The sequence below is a fragment of the Populus alba genome, chromosome 6, assembly GCF_005239225.2.
Source record: "Populus alba chromosome 6, ASM523922v2, whole genome shotgun sequence".
Lineage (NCBI taxonomy): Eukaryota > Viridiplantae > Streptophyta > Magnoliopsida > Malpighiales > Salicaceae > Populus > Populus alba.
Window position 1 is genome coordinate 2,456,942 of NC_133289.1, and position 26,145 is coordinate 2,483,086.

The 26,145-nt window shown below is 32.9% G+C and overlaps 2 protein-coding genes across 3 annotated transcripts; both read right to left on the minus strand.

The window, feature by feature from the left end:
- Positions 1-1,140: 1,140 nt before the first annotated feature.
- LOC118053001 (ubiquitin carboxyl-terminal hydrolase 5) lies at positions 1,141-10,608 on the minus strand. Of its 2 annotated transcripts, XM_035064116.2 has the most exons (15): positions 10,217-10,606; positions 9,537-9,785; positions 9,056-9,200; positions 8,342-8,401; positions 8,118-8,213; positions 7,995-8,025; positions 7,606-7,886; positions 6,167-6,307; positions 5,889-6,059; positions 4,755-5,012; positions 4,518-4,666; positions 3,794-4,360; positions 3,342-3,615; positions 2,731-2,950; positions 1,141-1,557 (listed from the first exon to the last, which is right to left on the minus strand). In XM_035064116.2, the coding sequence occupies exons 1-14, from the start codon at positions 10,360-10,362 to the stop codon at positions 2,771-2,773; spliced, it is 2,748 nt and encodes a 915-aa protein (XP_034920007.1). In that variant the 5' UTR covers positions 10,363-10,606; the 3' UTR covers positions 1,141-1,557; positions 2,731-2,770. The 2 variants fall into 2 exon arrangements, with proteins under 2 accessions (XP_034920007.1, XP_034920006.1); XM_035064115.2 differs by having other exon boundaries at positions 7,606-8,025; positions 10,217-10,608.
- Positions 10,609-11,865: 1,257 nt separating this feature from the next.
- Positions 11,866-20,381, minus strand: LOC118053004 (uncharacterized). Its single transcript, XM_035064118.2, has 8 exons — positions 20,032-20,381; positions 19,647-19,864; positions 17,690-18,249; positions 16,542-17,472; positions 14,277-14,343; positions 13,981-14,198; positions 12,954-13,513; positions 11,866-12,799 (listed from the first exon to the last, which is right to left on the minus strand). The coding sequence occupies exons 1-8, from the start codon at positions 20,312-20,314 to the stop codon at positions 11,881-11,883; spliced, it is 3,756 nt and encodes a 1,251-aa protein (XP_034920009.2). The 5' UTR covers positions 20,315-20,381; the 3' UTR covers positions 11,866-11,880.
- Between the last annotated feature and the right edge of the window lie 5,764 nt (positions 20,382-26,145).

Sequence of the window (26,145 nt, forward strand, 5' to 3'; positions counted from 1 at the left end):
TCAATAACCCTAATTTCTCTTTTTTTAAAAATTTTCTCTATTTATTTTCATAAAAAATAATGATAAAAAATGCTTGTAAACTTCAAATTTCAAAATATCTGAATATACAAAAAGGAAAGAAACATGGCTCTCGTCTACAATTTGTACGAAGCCCAGTTACCGTCAAAGCACCCAAGAAGGACACCAAGGTTCCTAAAATATTAATAGGTGTATGTGTTATTTGAGCCCATGCTAATAATTATTTTTAAAAGTAATTTATTTAAAAATATATTAAAATAATATATTTTTTATTTTTTAAAATTTATTTTTAATATTAGCACATCAAAACAATTTAAAAATACTAAAAACTTAATTTTTATTTTTTAAAAAAATTAAAACTCAATATCAAACACCTTATCCAAACAATTTAAACCTGCCCCAAAGATGATTACAATAGCCCAAACGCGCAGTGACAGCAAAAGGGGAGTGGGGCAAAGAACTTGTAAGAAAATTTTATGATTTTTCTTGTTCTGCACATCAATCTTGAATAAATGCCATATCTTTCCCGAGAAAAATTCTTGGAGTATTTTATGGAAATTAGAACGGTAATATATATATGGAAAATGACAATTGAGTCGCATTAACTTCTTTCACCTTAATATTTGAAGATTCTTGGAGCAGCAGGCCAGTTGTGCTCGGGCCTAGCCCAACAGATGATACATTATCTATTTGAAAATAATATTGCCTCCAGGATTCAAACCCATAATCTCATGCCTTTTTCTTAAAAATAATAATTGCTTTTAAAAATATATTAATTTAATATTTTTTTATTTTAAAAAATTAATTTTTAACATCAAAACAATTAAAAAATATATAAAAAAAACACATTTCAAAAAACGATCCAAGCAGCTCATGAGTTATAATACTTTAATTGTTATTAAATGATTAAAAAATATATATTAAGGTGTTTTATTAAACTATGGGTGAGTGTGTTTAATTTTGGATATAACCGAGCTATCAAAATATTTTGGCAGACCACCATCTCAAAATAAATAATTTTTTTGAAAAAAATTGATGCAAGAAATCCTTGGATGTATATGTTCAACCGCTATGATTTTTTGCATCACTGAGACAATAAGCCACTCAAAATAACCTTGTGGATGATGAATGAATGCAGGCTAACTTGTTACACAAAACTGCATTTCAGAAACACTTCAGAAACAAGACAAGTTCAGAGACAATAGCAGAATTATAGCAGCTAAATCAGACATCCTCAGAATAAAGGAGAATGTGCCTGTATTTTTCCCTCACAGTGACAACGGGTGTGTGCGCTAATTGTTTTATACAGAAAAATCGAGGTGTCCTAGACTTGCCTATTTCTTCCATCATTTAATTAGTCTACAAAATTGAAGTCCATAAAGCTTCATGATATACAGAACTATCAATCGTTGGGTGGCCTTACCTTCAGAACTGGCAAGGACATCTCCTCATGTTTTATAGAGTTAGCTTTGCCACTTGATGCACCTCAATGGCCTTTATGACCAGTATTTGTGTTTACACAGAATAAAGCCTAGGAATCTGCAACGCAAAACATCATCAGATAAACTTCATATAAAATCAAAACAACATTGATTATTAACACAAAATCCATTGTTAAGGAGAAGAATGTTGGTCAAAAATACAACACATGGTGAGTATGAAGCAGTGGACATGGGAATTCAAGTAAAAACAACTTAGTAGTGGATCCACTCAAATGATCCCAGAAAAAGAATTTCATAATCCATAACGATTCTGCTTATTGGACAGGGAATGGTCCAACATGTATAGAGATAGCCAGAATTTCAAGTTCTAGACTTCTACGATGAGAATCCCATTAATTTTGGGTGCCTTTTGAATAATAAAAAATTATTTATGACGGACAGGCTAGCTACTTTATGATCAGAAAATGGTAGACCTGGTTTTATGTCTCCTTAAGGGCTGAAATAAGGGATAGTTTACCTAGTATGCTATAGTTTTATAGCAATTGCCCCTGATATAGCAACTTCACATTGTGTTGTTTTGGTAAAAAGCCTAAGTGACTTATTTTTACCCCTAAGAATTCTTTGAAACCTAGAAAATGTCATGGATTAAAATTTTCGTAAATGCCATCTCATTACTTCTACTTCTATTTTTCCCCTCTTGCTCCTCTCTCTTGTTTTTTTTTTTTTTGTTGAAAAATCAAATAAGGTATTTCATCCCTGGCTATGTACTTCTATAATTAGAATCACACTTCAGCAGTATTGCGTGAAAAGGAAGCCCCGAGAAGCCAACCAAAAAAATCAGCCAGTGCCATCTCAGAAATCTGGTGTTATTACTAGAAACCAAGACATTTATTCTACTTCTTACCCCTCTGAGGCAAAAGTAAGTTCAGCCCCACCAAAAGCAAAATCTTACTGTGAGTGGGTTCACTGGGGTAAGGGTGGGGGTAATTAGCCATTAAAATGAATTTGGTTCCCTATGTCAGCTTCTTTTCCGACAAGCAAAGCGCTCTTTCAATATGAGGATCGTCCTTAATCAATTTCACCCAAACATTAGATGCTATTGCTCACTTTCATAATCACACTGAGCAATGATTAAATATTTTTCCAAAGTGAGATACCATTTAAGAACTTCAAAAAAGTTTGGAATGTCTATCTATAAGTAGAGAAATTCAATTACAAAAGGCTTGCTTTAAGTTGTATTTTGCACCCAAAGAGCACCTGAACCACATACCTTACTTATTTGGCAAGAAGGCATGACCACAAAAGTAAGTTCACTTCTGGGATGAACAATTGTTATGACCAGAACCAGACTTTCCTCCATTGCTAATGGCATCACTTGTCTTCACCCGTCGATAAAAGAGAACATATGCAGCAGCTGATTTCACATCTTCTTCATTTATAGGTGATATGTGGGTGTCATCAAAGTTGTACCACCTGCTCTCGTCCAGAAGCTGCACAATACAGGCACAAATAAAAATAAAGAGATTAAAAAGGAAGAAAAAAAATGCACGCTGAATCCTAAAAGTTTAAGAAATGAACCAATCATTGGAAAGCCCATGGTCCCAAGATTAGATCTAGAAGCAGAAACTGGATGAACAGAAATGTTCTGTCAGCTTAGCTCCTAAATCTACTAATCACAACAAATAAAGACTTGAACAGGATACCTTATCAAACATATGAACTGTAGAAAGGTCTTAATGCCCCAAACATTTTATCTAACTTCAAATTAATTAGCACCGACTATTGAACCTTTCTTTGGAAACTGTCAATACTAGCCAATAATATGAGCTGCACACCAATCTTCTAAATCATGCACCTATTATCAGTTCCCTCCATGCTCACCTTGATATGTGCAGTGTAGTGCCCACTTCCCATGCCACCATAATGGTTGGTCAATGCATAAAGTTCATAGAGTTGACGTTGAGTGTTGTTCTTGTTGGCTATGTACTTTGTCAAGTCAAAGTCATGAATAGGAAAGTTGACAAAAGTTTCTAGTTTATGCTTCATTGATCTGCTAAACGAAAACCTTTTCAAATGGATGACTAACACTTCTGGAAGCCTCCATAAGTCAAGCTTTTTACTTGCTTGCCGTCGCTCCTTACATTTTGGGCAGTACCTGCACCAGATATATTCACACTAATCTTTTAGTGCAATTCCTTTCCCTTCAACATGTGAACAATAAATAATTCTATGACATGCAAATGCACAAGGAACATGCCAACTGGTGATATTCCATTAAGGATTGGTCTACATTCAAATAAAAATTTGCATGTGGGGGAATAATAGACACTAACCACATATCTTCAGGCACCAAAGGCTCTTCACGCAGAAAAGCTTCTAGACAGGTGTACAAGGAGAGAGGTTCAGTACGAGCCTTCTTATTCACGGGTCCATACTTGCACACTTCAGGCAAGTTTTCCAAGTAATGAGTATCATACTTTTCTAAGAGCTCCTGTGACCAATCAACGTATACAAGTATTGATGTTGATGTTGAGGATAATTTAATTGCCTTGTCTTCTCCCACAGAAAGATCAACACATGCATTACTTTCCTCAACCAACTGGAGAGGTAGTTTGAATAATGTTACTGCAGTACTATCCTTGTTCACTGAATCTGACATAGGGTTACTACATGCTTCACCAGAACTGCTGTCACAGCACTTTTCTGATGCCGCCAAAGACAAGCAAGGCTCAGAAGTATCAGCTTGTCTCAAACTTTCAGATCTTAACAAAGACGAGAGCATTGTGTTAGCTACTGTCTGTATGTCACCTCTTGTAATTACTTCATCACGTGAGATCAGAGAGACAAGAGGTGTTCCAAAGGGTTTCCAATGTTGAGCAGCCTGTGTAGCACCCGTTTCCCTGTCATTCAATTAAGAATTAAGAGATCCAAACAGATGCATACACAAGCAAGTACAAACAGATAGAAATATAAAGCAACTTAATGCACAGCGCCTTCCAGACAAACAAAGACAACAATTGGTGTAGGGTATGAATATCCAGATCAGATAATACATACTGTTCTTGACGGCGATGAATCAACCTAATCAGAAGTGTTTTCTTCAGAGACTTTGGTATCTTGTAGGCGACAAGGTGGTCATCATCTTTGATCATGGAAAGGGATATTAAGGGGTCTTCTAAAAATCTTTGAAACAAATGGTTCCGTACCTGTGAACAACATGTTCCATAAGTCAAGCCAAGGAATTGCACATCCATAATTTTATGAACATGTGTAACAACAGTCAATGCTATTAACCTCAGCAAGTTTAAGCTCTTCATTATTCTTCAAGGAACAAGCACTGCTAAGCGCATTGATCAAGTCCCTGCATCGCCCCTGCTTCGGAACAGTCACAGTGCAAGAAAATGGCAGGGCACTTCCATCACAAGTAAAAATCATAACAGTCATAGAACGTGTAGTGGTGGATTGAAGTGGCAAAGAGAGGTACATAAAGGGATCGAATGTAACAGAGATTTTATGGCACTCAGGGCAAACCAAAGTCGACTTGTACTGGCCCTGTGAATAGTGAAACAGTCAACAGTACAATTTAGAACAGCAAAAACAGTGGAATGAGGGCAATTAATTGGTGTATGTATCCACATGGAAGCATAAAAATTAGCACATCTTTAGTATGAAGCAAGAATACCAAGCTTCACATCAAAGAATTCCATGAAAAAAATTTATAGGTTGGATTTTGGAACTACACTAAATTCAATCACTCACCTGCACCAGTACATCCTCGTATGACGCTGTCTTGACCTACCCTCAATGATTGGCATATTTATCTTAATATTTTTTACTCTTCCTACAAATTGCAATCACCTCTTATTTAACCATTTCAAGCATTTTCAAACATTCATCTTAATATTCCCGCTGTATGTTTTAATAAAAATTGTGTCTTCACCACGAAGCATGGATTACCACGTTATGAATCTAGTGCAGGCCTAATCACAATTATATAGAATGTACCCTTCAACAAACTAGAGATCCATACTTGCATGATACCAAGCAATGTTTCTTAATTTCACCACCCTAGGTGCCAATATGGTCACATTGAGGCGCCTTTAATCAAATCAAACTAACACCTCCATTCATGTTGCAACGATTACGATACATGAACTCTATTTTAGTCCTGCTTGCATGAAACCTTGTACTCTAAAATGGTTTTCCATAACTCTAAATCTCTTATTTTCCCCAACTTTGGCTTCATGGTTATCAAAACTATTTCACAAGAAAAAAACCATGCACAATTATTTGGTGTGCCTGTGCTTGTGTGCGTGATTTAGCTGCACACTATCCAATACCATCCTATATATGTCCGGTCAGTTCATCCAAGACCAAAAAAATAAGGATTTGATGTAAGCAAGTTTGAATAATCACTATAATATGCACCTGGCAAACATCAACAATTATAGAATCATTACGAGCAATATGATTTGCCCAATACTCGTCAGCAACTTCTTCATCTGGACGACCATCAGCATCTTTAGACTTTTTATAAGGCTTGTGTTTAACACGATTCAGATCTTCATGGAGACCATCTAAAAGAAATGCTAAAAGCTCCTGCAATGATACCAACCATTTAGCTTACACAAACTGTGCATAATCCATAGAAAATGCAACAACATGACCATTAGTGAAAAGTTCATTGCACTTGAGAACTTGAGAACCTGAGAATCGTGCTGATTGTAGCCACTAAATTGAGGTGCAAATCGAGCCAACTTCATTTTAAATTGTCGAGGAGCAATTGCTGTTCGTCCAGGTGCCCACAGCCTTCGAAGTAACTCACCAAATGCTAAAGCGAGCTCACCCTACAAAACAGCTGACTCAATTCAATAGAGTATTAACAGAATAGTTCAACAATGACTTGCAATACTTAAATAGCTGAATAAAACTTCCATCAATAAAAAATTACTCCTAATATAATCCATCCATTAAAAATAATTTCCATTCAATCATTCTTAGTGATAGATGAGCTTTGCATCTCACTGTTTGACCTAGAGGTCTTTTGATTGGCTGGAACTCATTTCCAAGGTAAGCTACATAGGTATCCAACAGCCATATGAATGTAAAGAAATATGCTCCTACAGAGTCATATCTATTATATGTAGAGAAGGCCACGCCAAAAAAAAAGGGGGGGGGGGGTTGGGGGGGGAGAATCTATCGTTTTTAAAATCGGCCTTCTATTTTATTCATTGATGAGAAATATCTTCAGTAAGCAAGCAATGTGTACAGGAAACATCAAAATTACATAATTAAAAAAATTGCTAAAATGCCAAGTTCTGGCTGGACAGAACTCAAAAAATCCATTCACTCAAAGTTTTGCATCCATGATGCCATTATTTTTATCATTTCTATGACCTTATTTTTACTGCAGTCTCAAAAAAATCATGTATCTCACAAAGCTACAAAAAATTAGGAACAAAGCATGTTTCCATGCTACAAACATTATTATACAGAAGGTAGAAAAAAGCAATTAGTGGGATGCAGAGATTTCCCAGGAAGTCCACAGATACATCTGTAAGACTTCAAATACATGCTTGTACATTGCAGTACACAAATTTTGAGTGAAAACATATGCCGTCCCTTTATTAATTTAAACAATAGTTCATATGCCTATAAACATTCTAGGTTGCTGAGCCCACCAAGTTTGAAAGGGGCTCAAATTAGTTAAGAAGCTCTACTTGTGAATGGTACAAATGAAAGGTTTTATCTATTTTACACCTGACATAAAGTACCAAACTACCAATCACTGCCACAAATGATCTGATCTAAACAACTCAAGAAAAAAAAAAAATAAGCATGAACAAAAGCTATGAAAGAAACAACAGACTGTACTTCCAAAAAAAGATGGTTATATTACTCAAAAAACAAATTGCCCCTCAATCAATATATGAACTTAGTTCATGAATGGCATGAAAGAAAACTGTGATATTTATCAACAAGACACTTCAAAGACCATATCATTTAGATGATATCTAACAAACTCAAAACTGAGAAATTTTTGCTATCCAGTGTGTACCTTTTCACTCAGAATTTTAAGTGTTTCAAAATCATGCTTGGAAAAAAATAAGCATAATTTATACTGTTCATCAATAATCAAACTTACCACCATACCGAGTGGGTTTTGCCAATTTATCTCTTGATGATAATCCTCTCGAAAATATTTGGCGAACTCTGATGTGTGAACAAGACATTGTATTGCACTATTCATAAAGCATGTGTTCCCTAGGTTCTGCAACCCAATCAAGCCACCAGAAGACCCCCTTGTAGTAACAGTACTGATCCCATAGGTGTTATCCAACTCCCTACCTTGAGATGTCAGATTCAGACTTTGTGATAGCTCTGTACTGCCACCTCTAGAAGCACCCTTGCTTGCAGATAAACCTCCTGCAATGGATAAGCTTGACTTAGAAGGCTCTAAAAGAAAAGAACTAGCTTCCTTCACAGTAGATCCATTGCCCTGGGCAGATCTTATAAAACGACTCAATGCAGTACCATTGGCATTGTTATGAACCTCCACCAGAATCTGTATATGGTTAGAGAACAAATGAAAAGTCAAAAGTTAAAACAAGAAAGTAACATGTAGTTTACACAATGGCACAGTACAAGAAGACTTACATCCTGATCCATCTGTAAGTTGGCGTCGTCAAGTGTTCTATCCATGTCATTCATCAAAGCATGTTTATGTTGGCCATAGTAATCCCAAATGCATACCTGTAAGAAAGAATACTAATTGATAAGAAATTGAATACAAGGAATAATTCAACATATTTTCACAAGAAGCTTACTATCTATATTTCAAAATATAAAAATAAATATCTGGGGTATTTTCAAGCCTTTACCTGCTCTAAGTTCAGATCAAAAAGCTCACAAGCTCTTTTGTGAAGCTCTCCAATTGTCTCCTGTGAAAATGATTCAGTTTTTGATAAGTAATCACAAGATATACATGGGGAACATTTCATAAGATGAAAACTTACAACTGAGACTTTAAACTATTACCACTCAAATTGTAGTATTCAAATTCCAAACGCCATTTAGAAACAATACATTGGCTCTAATTATTTATTAGCTGTAATAATCCAAGGTTGAAACTGCATTTATTTGGCGAACAAGGTATGCAATTTCAAATTTATGTCTATATTGCTGCAACAATTCCAACATAGTAGTTATCAAGGTGGTCAAGGAATTTGATGAAGAAATGACAATTTTGTGGTGGATTGTGGTGGATTTAGGGTAACAGTTGTAGGGGGTGATGATGTGATACTAATAATGAGATGGGGCAACATTGTTGTGATGGTGTAAACATAATGCCAAGTGTTACTTTTTAGCAATTTCCTTTTATTTACTAGTTTTTTAAGTGTTCTCGAGAATTAGTTTATTTCCAGAAACACACCCAATACTGATTTCAGAAACATTCTCAAAGTTACTTGAAAGATCAAGTGTTGAAATTTTGGATAGTCTATGCTAATTGAGTCGCCAAACATGTCCTTAAGTCAAGTTACAACAAAATGAGTAGCTCGATAAAGTAGTAAATCATGAAAGATTTCAATTCATACCTTCTTGCTAATTCTTATTGTACTTTGATCACCCTTCGGCATAACAAATAGCCGAAGACGGAGAGGATACACCTCTACAGCATACTCTGTCTGAGAAAGACCTGAACTGATTACTTTCCGAGCCAATGCTGGACCACCTCCATACCTATACCCAACAGCGCCAACATATTATAAGAGCATTTCCCCATTTTAGTTTTTCCTCCAAACAACAGTGGCCCATTGAAAGATGCAATTTAGCAATCTTTTATTGCTTGTGATTATGGGAAGGCAATAAAAAAAACTCCTACCCATGTTCTCTATTCATGTTGGCAGTAGCTATTTAATATGGGTATTGATCATAAAAATCCTAGCAAACATTAAGATTATAACTACTGATCCTTGTGTAAATAATGGAATTCAAAAATGCAAAGACCGAAAACAAAAAAGAAGAAGAGAGTAATGTCATGTTTTTTGTTCTTCCACAATTTCATACACAACTCACCACGAATACAACTGGTTCCAAACTTCTTGTGGAAGCAATATATAATCTCGGCCTTCTAATAAAGTATCATGAATCTCAAAGCCAACATTTGACTCCTCAGAATTTGCGTCATGTATCAAATCAGAATTATCAATACTAGCAGGCCTTCTTGAAGAACTAACCGCGTCACAATTCTCTAACATAGATGACCCATCATTAGTAACATTCGTTTGTTCTTGGTTCACATAATCAATCCAATGTTGCCACCATCTATTATAACCAACAAAAAGGTATATCAGCAACCTTATTAATAAAAAATTACCAGCGCAAACTCAATTCAAAAAACACCTTCCATTCTCTACCACACACGCAGTGAACAACATTATTAAGTAAATTCCTAAGTTCCCACTTGGCACCTAAACAATAAAAGTCTCTTACTTCTAAAAAAGACTTGAAATATACATTTTTAAGAAATTTCAGGTAGCTAAAGACCTATTTTATAGTAGAAAACAACAAAACAAAACAAGCCCACTTTGCACTTCTAACATTAAAAACTTCTTAACACTAAAAGAATCCAAACATCAGGAGAAAAAAAGACTTGAATTTAACTCTATAAATCAAAACTTTGATATTTTTTAATTCACAAACTTCATAACACTAAGAACCCACACAGAGAAGAAAAATAAAGAAATTAATGTTACCGTTGAGTGATTAAATAAAAGCTATCGCCTTCTTTACTATTATTTTCTGAAGTAATTGCAATGTCTCTAATCAAAACCCTCTCTTCTTCTGGTGTCAGCTGTGGCCCACCGCAACTATTGTTGCACTCCACCGTCAACTCCTTCATCAGAGAAGAAGAGAAGTGATTCCTTTCTTCGATCTACTGATTTGTGAGATTTTCTCTTTCGTTTTTGGTTTCCCTGGTATTTGTTTTTGTTTTCTCGGGAACCAAACAGAGAGCGAGAAAAATATCAGGGGGTTTTAATGTAATGTCTTTTTGAAGTTTGTTAGATAACTTGTAAATGGGTTGATTTTTCTTCTAAATGGGTCGGTTTTAACTTCGATGGTTAAGGATGGTTATTTGACCCGATCCAATAGATACTCTTTTCCGACCTATCTGAAAACTCGACATCCACTCTATAAAGTAGTGTTTGATGCATCGTTCTCCGACTCGATTAGGGATTAGATTATGGAAAATCTGAAAATTTATTTTTATTAAAATAATATTTTAAAAACAAAATTAATATTTACACCATTAAAATTAATTAAATTTAATCGTATGAATCAATTTTAACTAAGTTAATATTTTATTTGAATTAATAAAATTTTCTTCAAAGTTAAGTTTAAATCCTACATTTACATTTTTTTTTCCCACATCTTCAAATTGAATTTGATTTAACAACAACAATAATTCATAAAAAATAATAATAATAAAATGGTTGGTTGTAGATGCTTGGAATTTAACTTATGTAGTAGGTATATTTGTTTTTTATTATTATATGCATGTTTAGAAATATGATTGCGGTTACTTTTCAAAGTGTTTTTTACTTAAAAATATATCAAAATAATTTTTTTATTTTTTAAAGTAAACACTTTAAAATTGATCTAAAAATATTAAAAAATTTAATTTGAAATTAAAAAATAATATTATTATTTTTTAAAATAAAAAATTTTAAAATACAAAAAAAATAAAACATAACCTTGATTTTATTTTTTTAAAAAAAAATACTATAAAGATTTTTGTCAAGTATAAAACCAAAGAAAAGGAAGATTTGCTTATAGAGTTTCCAAAATTAGATGGTTTCTCTAAATAAAAAGCCCAATAGCGTATTATCACCAGGCCCAAATAAATTCCCTAACCAGCCTAGCCTAGTTTCCATAGCCTATTCACCCAAATGCTGTATATTTTTGTCAGAATGAAAACGAAAAAAAAAAAAAATCAGAACATGCACTCAATTTTTTTACCTTTTCTCCGTGTAAAATTATTTTTTAAAAAAATATTATATTGATTCTCAAACATTACTCCAAATTAATAAATATTAAAATCAATTCGGCTTAATAAGTAAATCTAGACATTAAAGAGTGTTAAAAAACCAAAAACTAAATAAAATTTAATTTAGTTAAATTCAAAGGACTTGATAAGTTAATTTATAATTGAATTTAAATTTTAAAAAGAAAAATTAAAATGATGTTTTTAACCTATAAAAAAACTTGATGACGCTATGTTGATTAACCCTTGAAGAATTTTTAAATGAAGATATTGTAACTGCAACTTAATTCGTGGAAGAATGTCTTCACAAAAACTAGGTGAAGGCAAACGAGCTATGAAGTTGTACAGTAGTACAATTACAATGAAATAATATCGTCAACAATTGTAAACCTTTTCAGCTGTACCAAGTTCTACCTCTCCATTCCCTGCAGCACCATCTTCAGATGCTTTAAAATCTGCTTCCATGTCTTCTTCCAAGGGTTTGTAATTGTAAAACCAGGCACAAATTACAAAATACACAAAATTTACAACTTGGATGCCTGTTACAAGCCAATAATAATAGTCCAGCTTTCCTCTATTAAGGTTCCTGTCGGGTAACCAATTGTTCTTGTGGCCTGTGTACTTATGAACTAATGACACTATAAATGTGCCCAAGTAATTTCCCATAGAATTTGCTATCCAAAATAACCCTAAAGCAATGCTTCTCATGCTTTCTGGGGATTGATCATAGAGAAATTCCAACTGTCCAACAGTCATGAAGATTTCTGATATTCCATGAAGGGAAAGCTGAGGAACTAGCCAGAATACACTTATAGGAACAGTGGCTTTAGGGTTATCCAATAGGTTATGATGCTCTGCCACCGTTCTTCTCTTTTTCTCGACCAATGCAGAAACAATTGACGTGAGAATGTTGAAGATTAGGCCTATGCCCATTCTTTGTAGGTATGTGATGCCTGCAGGGGTTCCTGTGAATCTACGCACAAAGGGCACGAAGAGGCGTTCGTAGAGAACGAGCCCTATCATCCCGGTCAGGATACCAAAGACGGACATGCTCGCCGGTGGAATTTGAAAGGAATTTGACAGATGACGTTTCATAGTCCAGGCCTGCTGAGTATTGAAGCTGCCACTGTGTGAGTTAGCTGTGACAAGTAGAATCCCTGCTGCCCAAACTGGAAGCAATCTGAGAAAGGATTTTAGCTCCTCTACTCGATGCACGGTTGCTATCTTCCATGGATTTGCTGGGTTGGAATCTGTTGCTTCACCATCCTTCATTACTGCTGCTTTATCAAGCCACCTGAAAAACGAGAAGGCCGGTTCAGAAATTCTTCAACAGCAAGTTTAAGGCCAATGACCACATGGTACTGGACTAGGTCGGGTTCCCATATTGTTCAGCATTCTAAAGATATTTTGAAAACATATAGCAACATCAGGAGCTTAACACAACTTACTTGAACTGAGGGGTGTGTAAAAGCCTTCCATGTACAGATATAGCAGCATCAAGTTCTTTGTTTTGGTACAAGAGACTCGAATCTTCTGGAGCCACAGCTTTTCTCTTCCTTATAGCAGAAACAATCACTTGAGTTGCTCTGACCAATGGGCTTCCTCCTGGTTTCACCTTCTTATAAAGCGGAGAACCAGCTAGAAAGACAATGAAAGCTATACCCATGGCGATAGTAGGTATTCCAAGACCCCACCCCCAACTCACATTATCTTGTATGTAGACCACAACACTCACTGCTGTTAGTCTTGCTACTCCCAAGCTAAAATAGTACCAATTGAAAAAGTTCCAGCTCCGAGATTCGACGCTTGATTTGCTCATATCCAATTGGTCTGCAGCATAGGTCATAACACAAGGCCTAGTTCCACCCAAGCCAATAGCTAAGAGGAGTAGAGACAAGTAGAGGGTGCTTAGTTGGAAACTCGAAGCCTCTTTGCAGTCCACAAGCGTTGGACAAGGTGGAGGATGTAGTGATTTCAATAGTGCTGTTGTGGTGAAGCTAATTAATCCCTGTGGTAATAATTACAGATGTGAATCTATTGGTGATACAGCGGAGATGGCAAGCACGGAAATGTATTGTAGTTTGGAATTAAGCTTTCTGAACTAACTAGTTTGGATCGACCACTGAGCTTCGTGTCCGTTTGGGAACACAGTACAACCTGCATCAGAAGCTTACTGCATTCCCAAACTGTCTCTTCTCGTGTAAAAGCCTTCTCTAGCCCATATCGGACTAGTGAATTCATGAGAAATTCTTCTCTCGCAATCTATTCTTAAATTTGAATCCAAAATGATAACATGGAAAACAAACGCATTCGAGAATTAAAGATTGATTTCACGACTATATTGAAAGCCCAAGAGACCTTGTTAACAGCTGCACATCAAGATTCTACTTTCATGTATGGATCTTCAGTTAATTAAAAACTTAGTGCTACAACATTAAACAAAAATAATGCCGAGAGAGTGAAGAGAATAAGAACCAGTTCAAAGATAGTGGAACCAACGGCAATGGCCCAAAATGGGCCAGCAAATGAGTCAGCGATCAAAGCACCGATCAAAGGTGTTAAGCTGGATGTTCCATCGAAGTTTGAGACAATGTTAGAGGCTCTTACAAGAGGCAAGTTCAGCTGCTGAGTAAGGTATGTTATCATGTTTGCATGGAAACCAATGGTAGAGAATCTGTCAAATATTTCAGTTGCTGCAAAAACATGAAGGTTAAATAACAGACATTTCAGCTCTTCGCCGGCCAACTTAATAAAGCAAAAAACAAACTAACCAAGGATGAATGGAGTTGCTTTAATGCCTCCAAGCTTCTTTCTCTCATCATCTTCCTTGATCTTCACCTCCCCCTGCTTCTCTTCATGAGATTTCTTATTGTCCTGAGATTCCATTCTTGGTCCAATTCCCAATGTCAGGAAACCAACCAGGTTAATGGATATAGGGCAGGCTACTGTACTGTAAGCTAAAAGGGGTACTTATAGGAGCTAGGACCCGTATATTGCGTCACCGTCTTCACCACTGATATCTACGGCATTTATGTCTATTAATCACATGCTTATTGACGAAAACTTCCTCAGATTATCATGATGAGCATCTTACAACAAAATAAAAAAATAGATTATTGATATATTACATCGTATAGATCAAACTTGGGATAAAACAAATCTACTTGCGAATTTATAAGTTTGTGAGCGTTATTCTATGTACACTAGGAAAAGAATATTTGGAAAAAATAATTAAAAAATCCTGCTGAGCCTCAGCCGTACATGCATTTTGATACTCTCGTTCCCTATTTGTGGATCTGTAATATATCTATTGAAAATTTACAGAAGAAGATGAACCTGAGGAAGGTGCATGCATATAGGGGAGGTTTATATTGCCAGCAACTGTATATATACAAGCCAACTTTTACCTACCAGCAACAACAAAAAACCCGATTTATCAAAGAAAAAAAATCCCCGACAGGATTTATAAAATAAATAAATGCAAAATAGACAGGAAAAGGTCGATGGGAACAAAAAAAATGGCATTGCTGACTAGACTTTGCTAGCTAGTTATGATTCTTTTTAGTCCACGCAGGACAAAAGAAAGAAGCTTACAAGTCATAAGTCACACACCATGTTGCACCAACTATTCTTGCTACAGTGTTTTTTGTATTGTAGCCGGATATTTTTTAAAAAATATTTACAATATACTATCCTAGCTATATTTAGATTAGGTTTAGTCAATATCTTGTCTAAGAATTCAAAGTTAATTAAAGAGTCTCAACTAATCTATTGAAATAGGTCAGGTTTAATAATTATTTTATTAAATTACAGAGTTTTTCAACTATAACACGACTTTCGAAAAGCAAAAATATAAAAAATAAAAAATAAAAATATAGTGTTTAGAGTCTCCTTTGTTTTTTTTTTTTTTCAAAAAATTATCTTAATTTTAAAATTTAAATTATTAAATTAGACTCTAATTAAAATATGATTTGTTCATAACATATTTTCTCAAGCAAAATTTCTTTAGAATTAAAACTTACATAAGTATATATTATCTTAAACTTAATTTTATAAATTAAAATTTGATCGTACGGTGAAATTTAAATTTTAATTGTTTGGTTATTCTATGCATTGATTGAGAAACTCGATATCTTTTTTTATTTAGGAGTTTCCAAGTTAGTTTACAAAATTGCACTTTCTATATTCAATAAAATTGTTTTGTTCCTTATTTTGCACAGCTATTGAACGGGACATTAATGTAGTGGCATCCAAGGAGATCGTAGACAACTATCCTAGTGGAGAAACAGGTTGAGAAGTCCAGAATTTCATAGCACCTTGATAGCTTAATCGTTCTAGAAACAATTCGTGATGAATAGAATTCGTATTTCGTACAGCACAAACCCAGAATTGCAAAACAATTAAGCCATCAGATATATCATCCCATTCTTTTTACTAACAATTGAAACAAAAAGATGTCAAGTAAAAACAGATCTGAGCTCAAAGAGGACAAATGGGGATGCCTCCAAGTTCCTGTCTCTTGTTATCTACTCGATCTAATGTCCTCTTGATTCTCTTCAAGTGTTTGTTTCTGCGTTTGTAACTGCGTTTTGGCAAATTTCAGAGTTACGGTTGTACTCGTTTTGATGTGCTGATGTCAAAAATGATTTTTAAAAAAAAAAAAACCAAAATCAATTGTCCTGAAACCCCAATCAAATGACCCTACAAGAGCATGACATGTGTGTGTGTATTCGTGCTAATAGTGTTAAGACTCAAGACCAAGAAGGGGGGGGGAAAAAAAAAAATTTGTATATTTCCATCCCTATTTTTCATAAAATTTATAATTCAAACTTCATTTTAAATAATAATAAGAAAAAGAAGAAGAAAGGTGCATAAATTAAATCTCGGTTTATCTAAAATCATCAATTTTAATTAGAAACTTAACTCAAAAATATAATTTATATTATTTTTTAATACAGTTTATTTCAGCATTATAATTTATAATTTAACTACAGAATTCACATGGCTAGTTTTAATCTCCTGGATAAATTCTATACTATCACTTTCCTACGAAGTTCTACCTCTCCATTCCCTTCAGCATAATTCAACCGCTTGTGTTGAATTTCATCTTGTGCTGGAACATCATCATCTTCTTCCTTGACCTCCTCTAAGGGTTTGTAAGTGTAAAACCAAGCACAGATTACATAATACACAAGATTTATAACTTGGATCCCCGTTACAAGCCAGTAATAGTAATCCAATTTTCCCCTGTTAAGGTTCCTATCAGGCAACCAATTATTTTTCTGGCCAGTATACTTGTGAACAAGGGACACAACGAGTGTACCTATGTAGTTCCCCATGGAAACTTCGAGACTATTGAGTGCGGCGGCCGTGCTTCTCATGGTTTCTGGTGATTGGTCATAGAGGAATTCCATGTGCCCTACAGACATGAAAACATCTGCTATTCCATGGAGAATATATTGAGGAAGTAACCAAAACACACTTATTGGGATAATGGCTTGAGGAGCATCCAATAGGTTGTGAAGAGCAGCGACTTGTTTTCTTTTGACCTCAACTAATGCTGAAACGATGGTTGCAATTATGTTAATAAAGAATCCTACGCCCATTCTTTGCAGGCAAGTGATGCCTGAAGGGTTTCCTGTAAAGCGACGAGCAAAGGGAACGAATAGACGTTCGTATAACACAAGTCCTATGAGCATTGTTAGGATGCTGAAGATGGAAAAACTAGCTGGTGGGATTTCGAAGGAGTGCGACAGGTGACGGTCCATAGACCGAGCTTGTTGAATAACAAAGCTATGGAGATGTGAGGAAGCTGTCACGAGTAGGATTCCTGCTGACCAAATCGGCAGCATTCTGACGATGCATTTTAGCTCCTCGATTCGGTGGACAGTGGCAATCCTCCATAGATTTGGTGACTTTGAATCCTTTTCATCTTCATTTGTTACTATTGCAGCTTTGTCAAACCACCTGCCAACACAGATGCAATACATTTAAATTTGACCGAGTCATTATGTTCAAATTAAAAATCCAGCTCAAAATCCAGCTCTAAGTTATGATTTAGTAGCTCAATCTATTTTAATAATTACAGTTTCAGTATGCTAAATTAGCCTGAGAATATATACCACCCGACCATCAAATAGAAAAAAAGTAGATTATTTAAGAGGATTCTGTCAGCATTGCTTACTTGAATTGATCGGAGTGTAAAAGCCTTCCGTTGACAGAAATAGCAGCATCGAGCTCTTTATTTTGGTACAGCCTACCGGGGTCCAGTGGCATCACTTCTTTCCTCTTCTTCGCGGCAGCAACGACGACCTGAGCCAATCTAACCAAAGGGCTGCCTTCTGGTTTTAATTTATTATAAAGTGAAGAACCAAATATAAAGGCTACAATGGATAGAGCCATGCCAATAGCTGGGATTCCGAGACCCCAGCCCCAGCCCACGTTGTCTTGAATATAAACTACAACGGTCAGAGCTGTTAATGTCGCCATTCCCATGCAAAAATAGTACCAGTTGAAGAAGTTCCAGCTGCGTGACCCGACAGCTGATTTGGTCATGTCGAATTGGTCTGCAGCAAAGGTTACAACACAAGGCTTAATGCCACCAGAGCCTATGGACGTGAGGATTAACGACATGTAAAGGATCCATAGCTGAGAATTTGAGGCTTCTTTGCAGTTCACTTGAGATGGACATGGAGGTGGCCTCAGTGATGGGAGCACTGCTGACACTGTTAGGCTGATCATTCCCTGTCGCCCGAAAATAAAATAAAATAAAAAACTTGTCATGTGGAGATTAATCTTCAATCCATTTTCATGTTAAATTAATATTCTGGCAAGTTGATGTTTTTTTTCACTTTACTATAGTTGACTCTAGAAAATAGTTAAGTCCAAATTGACCCACTGTAATATCTTATTTTATACACCGAAAATGATATATAACATTGAGTATAAATATCTTTGTTCATAACTACGTTAGTCTGAACAAATTTAATTATTTCACATCTCCCAACATTAGATCACCAATAAGATCACTTTGGTCTAAATGGTACAGGACTTGAACTAATCTCCAGTTGAAGTCCTGGGAGTTGAAGCATTGAGGTTCGAGCTTTTTGACTTGTGAGGAATTTACGGGATTATTAAGATTGAATTGAAGAATCGTCAATCAGAAGTATACCCAAACTAGGTTTTAGTTTAAATCCAAAAGAATATCCATCTCATTAAATATGGTTAACTCAATAAGACTCGTAATTCAAACAAACTTGATCTAAACTTGATCACATCAATATTTAAAAAAATTATTTCACAAACCAATCATTAATCAGAAGTATGTCTCGGACTAAGTTTTGATTTGAATCCAAAAAAATATTCATCTCGTTAAATATAATTAACTCAATGGGACTTATAATTCAATCAAACTGGATTTAAATTAACTCGATTAGGTTAACATTAGAGATTTTTACTTGGTAAACCATAATTTGCCATGATGACTTATTAATTTAGGGTGTGTTCAAGATTATAGTATAGGTTGCTTTGTAAAATAATTTTTTAAAAAAATATACTTTAAAATAATTTTTTTTAAAAAATTATTTTTTAAAATTTTAAAATCATTACATCAAAACCATTAGAAATCACTAAAAAAAACATCAATTTAGCTTTTTTTTCAAGCTAAAAACATTTTTAAAAAAGTATTAGAGAATAATATAAATCATATCTTGATATTTTATCTAACTTAAGTTATTGAATTAAATTAATTCTTTAATATAATATCAAAATTTTGTGATTAACTAATCATGAAATTTAAATGTTATTAGCAGAGAAGAAAAAAAAAACAGCAAAAGTTATGAAAAAAGACCGTATACCCTTTTCTATATTAATTCCCATACTAAATCTGACAGCTATAACTAATACTACTTTTAATTTAAAATCTAAATTATAGAATAATAGATAGAGAATGTGAATATCAGCATAATATTGATATATTAAAATATTATATTTGAGTATAAAAATACTTTACACACACACACCATATATATATATATAAATGAACACCTCTTTCTTCAGTTTAAAACTTAAGTGGATTCAACATGGATGTGTAACTAAATATATCATCGTTGGCTCAAACACCAAGGGTGTGAGGAAGTTACCAATTCGTAAATAATGGAACCACCGATGATGGTCCAATACCGGCCGGCGTAGGAATCGGCAATCAAAGCACCGATGAGTGGCGTAAAGCTACCCATCCCACCAAAGTTGGTGAGTGTGTTTGAGGCTTTAACCAGAGGCAAGTTCAGCTGCTGGGTCAGGTATGTTATCATGTTGGCATGGAAACCAGCTGCAGCAAACTTGTCGCATATTTCATTTGCTGTATCAAAAATATTGGAAAGAGAAAAAAAAAAAGAAAAAGAATGGATTATTGTTAATAAGTCATCAATTCAGTATAAATTTACAAACTTGGCTAATTATTTTTATAGGGAGTTTGAATTAGGAGAGAAAATATTTACTCTAAGCTCTTGAATAATGCAAACTCACATAGGATGAATGGCATTGTTTTGATGCCTCCAAGCTTCCTCATCTTGCTATCTTCTTTCTCCTCCTCCTCCTCCTCCTCCTCCTCCTCCTCTTTCCCTTTCCCATTGCCAACCTTGCTACTATTAGTTTCCAGCTCCATTTCCATTTCGTGTTTCATGTCCAGAGGCAAGTTCCCAAGTAATAGCCATATATATAATGGTTCAGTGCCAGAGATAGGACGAAGATGAGTGATGGTCAGGCCAATAATATCAGATTCGGGATCCACAAAATGGACCCCTTCCATCTATGCATGTGATGTGTTGTCTTGTCGCATTGCTTCACCTGCCTGTTCAAAAGAGCCATCTTCTTCCTTACAAAATATATTTTTATATAACATTAAGTAGTTCAGTGATAAAAATTTAAAATTTAAAATTTTAATTTTTTTATGATATAAAATTTGAATTATATAGTTAATAATATAATAGTTATTGAAGATTTATATAATTATTAACTTTAAAATTTATAAAATTAGTCGAGATGCGTGGAAACTAACCCAGACACTTTTATATATATAAACATTCTTATCCTTGTATGTGTTATATATAAACATTTCGAAAAAGCCATTGTCATATATGCACGGAGAAAAGTAAGAAATTTAAATTAAATCAACGTTCCATTGGGTATTGAATGTTTTTTTTTAAAAAAAAAACTATATATTTTTATCATAGATTGAATTCCTTTTTTATTTTTCAATTATTATTGTTAAAAAATCATTCTAATTTAATAATTTAAAATGTTACGTGATATTTAAAAATATAATTTATATAATTCTTTAATATATTCTCTTGACTGTACCTTGTTTTTAATTATTTATAAAAAAAATCATGTTAAACAACTATTTTAATATAAAAATAAAGCTTCAAAATCTTATTAATTTATACAATTCTCTAATAATTATTAATAAATCATTCCTGAAGAATATTGTTACTTGGGATCCAGGAGAATATATATATATATATAAAATGGATGTGTGAATTGTTTTATTTTCATATGTGCTTCTTTTTCATACATGTGAAAAGGAATTTGTTTTATTTTCATATGTGCTTCTTTTTCATATATGTGAAAAGGAATTTGTTTTATTTCCATAAATTTACAGAAATAAATACCAAAAGAATCTTCAAAAAAAGTACCAAGAAATTAAGAAACGACAATTAACCCGTGAACTCATGTGTGGATAGAGTGTCGAGCATTGTCTGATCGGAGATGAGTTCTCTGCATGTTCTCGAAGAACAGATTGATGTAAGCTATACAAGAAGAAAAGTGGTCCATTTATAACAATATTAATTAGGTAATTAAACATATTAAATACTAAAAAGGACTGTAAAGATTCCTCGGAAGTCTTGAATTAATAGAAATTAAGAGAATGAAAAAAAAAATTATTTAATTTAAAGAAATAAAACAAAGACTGCATGTATAACTTGTAATTTTTATATTTTATTTTTTAGTGAGTTTATTTTATTATTGAGCAACTTGTGTTATGACATGGGAGACATGTTCTCTTATTCTCAGGAACGTAAAACTCATTCGGGAATTGTAAGTAAAAAGTGTTTTTTTATATAAATATATTAAAATAATATTTTTTTAATTTTTTAAAATTTATTTTTAACATAAATATAAATATAATTCAAAAACTAAAAAACAATTTTTTTTCTAGTATACATCATGAATTATTAACCGGCTCCACAATCTATCGTTTGTGAGCAATTTCTGGAATCAACAGTCGACATAGGGCAATGTGAAAAGAAGAAAGTTTGATAGCTGTAATAAATTAAACAAAACAAAAGGATTGATTTGATGCAATCAATCAATCATCCCCACTAATCAAAGCATATTTATTTTTATATTTCAAAAATACTTTTAAAATATTTATAATTTTTTTATTAATTTTAAATTAATATTTTTTTAATGTTATAAATAATTTTTAAAAACTAAAAAAATATCATTAATATAAAAAATTTTTTAAAAAATAACTATAATTATACTATCAAACAAATTATAAAAATTCTGAACCGCTAGCAGTAATCTCATAATTGTAAGAGGACAAAAACATAAAGATGTGGACCAACACACTGGAAAAGAATGACGTCCCTACTTACGCAAACAAGATCAAAACTATACAAGATTGACTCCGCCGATGAACATCCATCATGCTACAAACAAAATTCTAGAGAAAAAGATGAACACGCCTGCTATTGATTGATTGTGAGGTCCGTGACAACTAGATCAAGTCCCAAAGTTAATTCACATTTTTTAATTGGATGGGATGCATAAGGAATATATTTACAGACAATGTCGCACCCTCTAATCACTCACGGGTCGCGTTGTCATGGCGATATTTTTCGAGCTAGATTCAGAATTATTTTTTTTTATTGGTTAAAAAGTCCTACTATTATAACAATCCTAACTAGGTTTTTTAAAAATATTAGATAAACAATGATTGAATAAAAAAATATTTACTCCTCTAGGATAAAACAGAGGTCAATCAACCCAACAACATATCACCCACCTTTTATTCTTTAAATCCAAACAATACGGTCATTTAAGGTTTTTAATTTGAAATTGATAAATTTTAATTGAGCTTTTATTCTTCTAATTTCTTTTAATATCATCTATAATTATCTTCAAACCTTTAATTTCATACAATTTCATCTTTGACAAACTCAATTATCAGCCTTTAAGTTAGCTTTTTTATTTATTTTGATCTTTAGTTTTAAATTTTTTATATTTCGATTCTTAATTGACCAACAATCTTCTAATTTTTTCAATTTGGCTCATGATTTGGATAATTTCAGTCCTTATATTCATGCATTTTTTTCAGTTTGGTTCTTAATTTTGAATTTCTTCAATCAAGTCTCTAATTTTTTATCAAACGTTAATATTTATGCAATGAAGTTCTTGATTTGACCAAATTCACTTCTTAAATTGTTAAATTCTTCTTGATGTTATTTTATAATTTTTATTATTTCCAATGTTGTTTTTTTATTTTACTTATCTTTCAAGGTTAATTTCTATTTTTTTTTCCTATATTGTTTCTATCAGTTTTTGTTGCTATGTAAAAGGTTTGTATGATGTTCTTTTTAAGTTACTTTAAGATTTGTTAATTTTTTACAATTTATCAAGATTTCCTATATATTTTTAAAAGTCACAATCTCTAATTTCTTTCTTAATACAAATAATCTCTTATGATAAAACCAGAAAGTATTCACTAAAATGAAACAAACAAGAAAAAAAAGCTGGAGAATGTATTTGGTAAGTGTTACTGAGGTCTGAATACACAGATTTTAATCCAATAAATCATTATGACATGAGAATGAAGAATTTAAATGTATTTTTAAAATTCTCCATATTTTAGTTAACATCTAAAACACTACTCTATTAAAGGAGTATTTAGGATTAGGGTGCAGAGTACCTTTTAAAATATATATTTTTTTAAAAAAATACATTAAAATAAATTCTTTTTAGTTTTTTATTTATTTTTCATACCAACATATCGAAATTACTATAAAACACTAAAAAAAAATCAATTTAATACATTTTTAATCTAAAAACACTTTTAAAAAAGCATCTAAAAACAGATATTAAAACACACATCGATAAAAAAAAATTGAAAATGATGAATTATTTAATTTTAATTTGAATATTTTTTATTATTATTATTATATTAAATGAATGAATTATATTTCCATGTACTAAAGATCAACAAGAATGCGAAATATTTTAAAAGAACAATAAAAAAAAGAAATATAAGATAAAATTGAGAAAGGGAAGAGATGTTCTCCTTTATTATATACAAACAAATCCGTTGTTCAAAATATTTAAAAAAAAAAAACTCCTGGTAAGCACAAAAAAATGGGGCTCGAAATGGCCATATGACAGATGTTAGGCCCGTATTTGTAGGCCCACAACAAGGTGAAGTTAGTTTTTTGGGTTTTAAGTCCTAAGGTCTGTAGGCCCAATATATAAGGGCTGACTAGAATGATCGTGGGTCAGGCTAACTAGGCCTGAGCAAGAAACTATTTCCTTTTGCTTTAACTTAACTTGGTGGAAAAAACTTTTAGTACCATGATTTGGAAAATCATGCAAAGGCCCATGGCTGACAACCTTAAAATTATCAAAGTCAAAACTCCAAAAGTAAACTGGTTTCAACTTGAACACACCATGGTAACGAGCCTAATTATAAAACTTGTACAAAAGGCTTTTTAGGCTGTGTTTGTTGTCCATTTATTTTTGTGTTTGTGGTGCAATAAATACAATAAGATATTTAGTAATAAATCAAACTGTGTTTTATACTGTGAGACCCATTAAAAAATTAAGTTTGAAATGCAGTTTTTACATGCCCTTTTAACTGAGTTTCGTAAAATTCTATTTATTTTTTCTTTTCAAAAGCGTTTTTGAATAAATTGAAGAATTTTTTATTTTTTTATTTGTTTCGGTTGCCATTAACTTATTCGTGAAGGAGACATTAAGATGCTTGACCATCCCGCACCCAATATGACTCCATGTAAAGGAAGGTGGAAAAAATGGCAACCCTTAAGGGTCATTAATTTAATAGCAAAGGATAAAATCAAATAAAAAATCAATTTAAAAAAAAATCAAGTCAACCCATGTTAACTCGACTAATTTGCAATCCGAGATATGAGATGGGGTTAATCTCACAAAAAAAAAGTTGAATAAATCACAAAGTTTAAGGCCTAATAAGTCGGAGTCAAATGAAAAAAATAATTCTAAAAAGGATTTTAAAAAATACTGAACTCAAACTAGGTAAATCATTGAAACTAGTGGACTGGGTCATGAGAATGAGACTACCATGTAAGAGGGTGACATGAAAAAATTACAAAGCAAAATTCTCAATTATAAAAAAATACAAATAAAAACATAAACAATTAGGACTGAATCTTGCACAAAAAATAATTGAAAGAAACTAATTAGGGATTAAATTAAAAATAAATAAAGAAAAGGATAGAAAAGGAGTAATGAAAAAAATGAGGAACAAAATTTGAAAAAAATAAAAGAAATGAAATTCTAAAGGACAAAAAAAAAAAGCAAAGGATAAAAAAAATAGCAATTAAAATAATGAGGATCATATTGAATACAAAAAATAAATTAAATTAACTGTGGAGAGGGATAAAATTGAAAAAAATAAACAAACTTCAAGAAACATTAAAATTAAAGCAAATAAAAATAGAAAAAATGAGAACCAAATCCATAAAAAATACAAAGTGGAGGACACAACTAAATTTTTAAGAGCCTGACACAAACACCAAGGCCCAGGAGAGAAAAATAAATGGCAAAAGAAAAATATTCAACACAATCAAACTACTGCCTACCTTGCTAAACACACTACCCTAACTATTGTGCCACAACCTTAAGCATTGAATGAGATGGCTATCGGGTTTTTTTACCATTTTAAATATCCTCACCCGTCTCTGGAATAACTTGGAGGACTCTAACGCGTGCATGCATGCATCAATGTATTTTATTGATTTATTAATATTTTATTAAGGCAAATTATAAAAAAGGTGTTGGAGGCATTTCAATATTTCATAACAACAATGGTGCAAGGACAGAAATGCCCTCTGGGATCATTGTGAAAATTTTAAAAGTCAAAGGTTAAATAGATTATTTTATTGTACAAAAACAAATATAGATGGTTGTTGCTAACCGCGTTCATGGACACTGTGGTTGTAAATTTATAATAATAGCCGTTGTCACGACAAAAAGATGGATGCTAGAAATGTTGTCATTGAATCATTGGCTGTGTTTATCACTTGATCATCGTTGGCGTGACAAATTAACACCGTTGTGATCTTGAAACACTCCCAGCTGGTTGCTATATATTGATCCAACATAATTTTGATGAACTATATAGTATTATCTTTACGTAGTCCAAAAACTCTAAGTTAATTTCAAGCTATAAATAATACTTTAATATTAGTGGTGTCATATAGCCGCATAAAAATAATGAAGAAATAATTTTTTATTATTTTTATGGCCCTGTTTTGGATAATGCTAGCTTTAATGAGCTTTATTGTATATATTAATACGTGATAATTCAGCAAAACAAACACGTATTAA

Coding starts and splice junctions, on each gene's coding strand:
- LOC118053004 (XM_035064118.2), bottom strand. CDS start 20,314: ATGGAAGGGGTCCATTTTGTGGATCCCGAATCTGATATTATTGGCCTG. Junction 14,344..16,541: donor AACTTCGTAGGAAAGTGATA/GTATAGAATTTA, acceptor AAGCAGGGGGAG/GTGAAGATCAAGGAAGATGA. Junction 12,800..12,953: donor TTACACACCCCTCAGTTCAA/GTAAGTTGTGTT, acceptor CTCGTTTTTCAG/GTGGCTTGATAAAGCAGCAG.
- LOC118053001 (XM_035064115.2), bottom strand. CDS start 10,362: ATGAAGGAGTTGACGGTGGAGTGCAACAATAGTTGCGGTGGGCCACAG. Junction 8,214..8,341: donor TTGATCTGAACTTAGAGCAG/GTAAAGGCTTGA, acceptor TCTTTCTTACAG/GTATGCATTTGGGATTACTA. Junction 4,667..4,754: donor AAGAGCTTAAACTTGCTGAG/GTTAATAGCATT, acceptor TGTTGTTCACAG/GTACGGAACCATTTGTTTCA.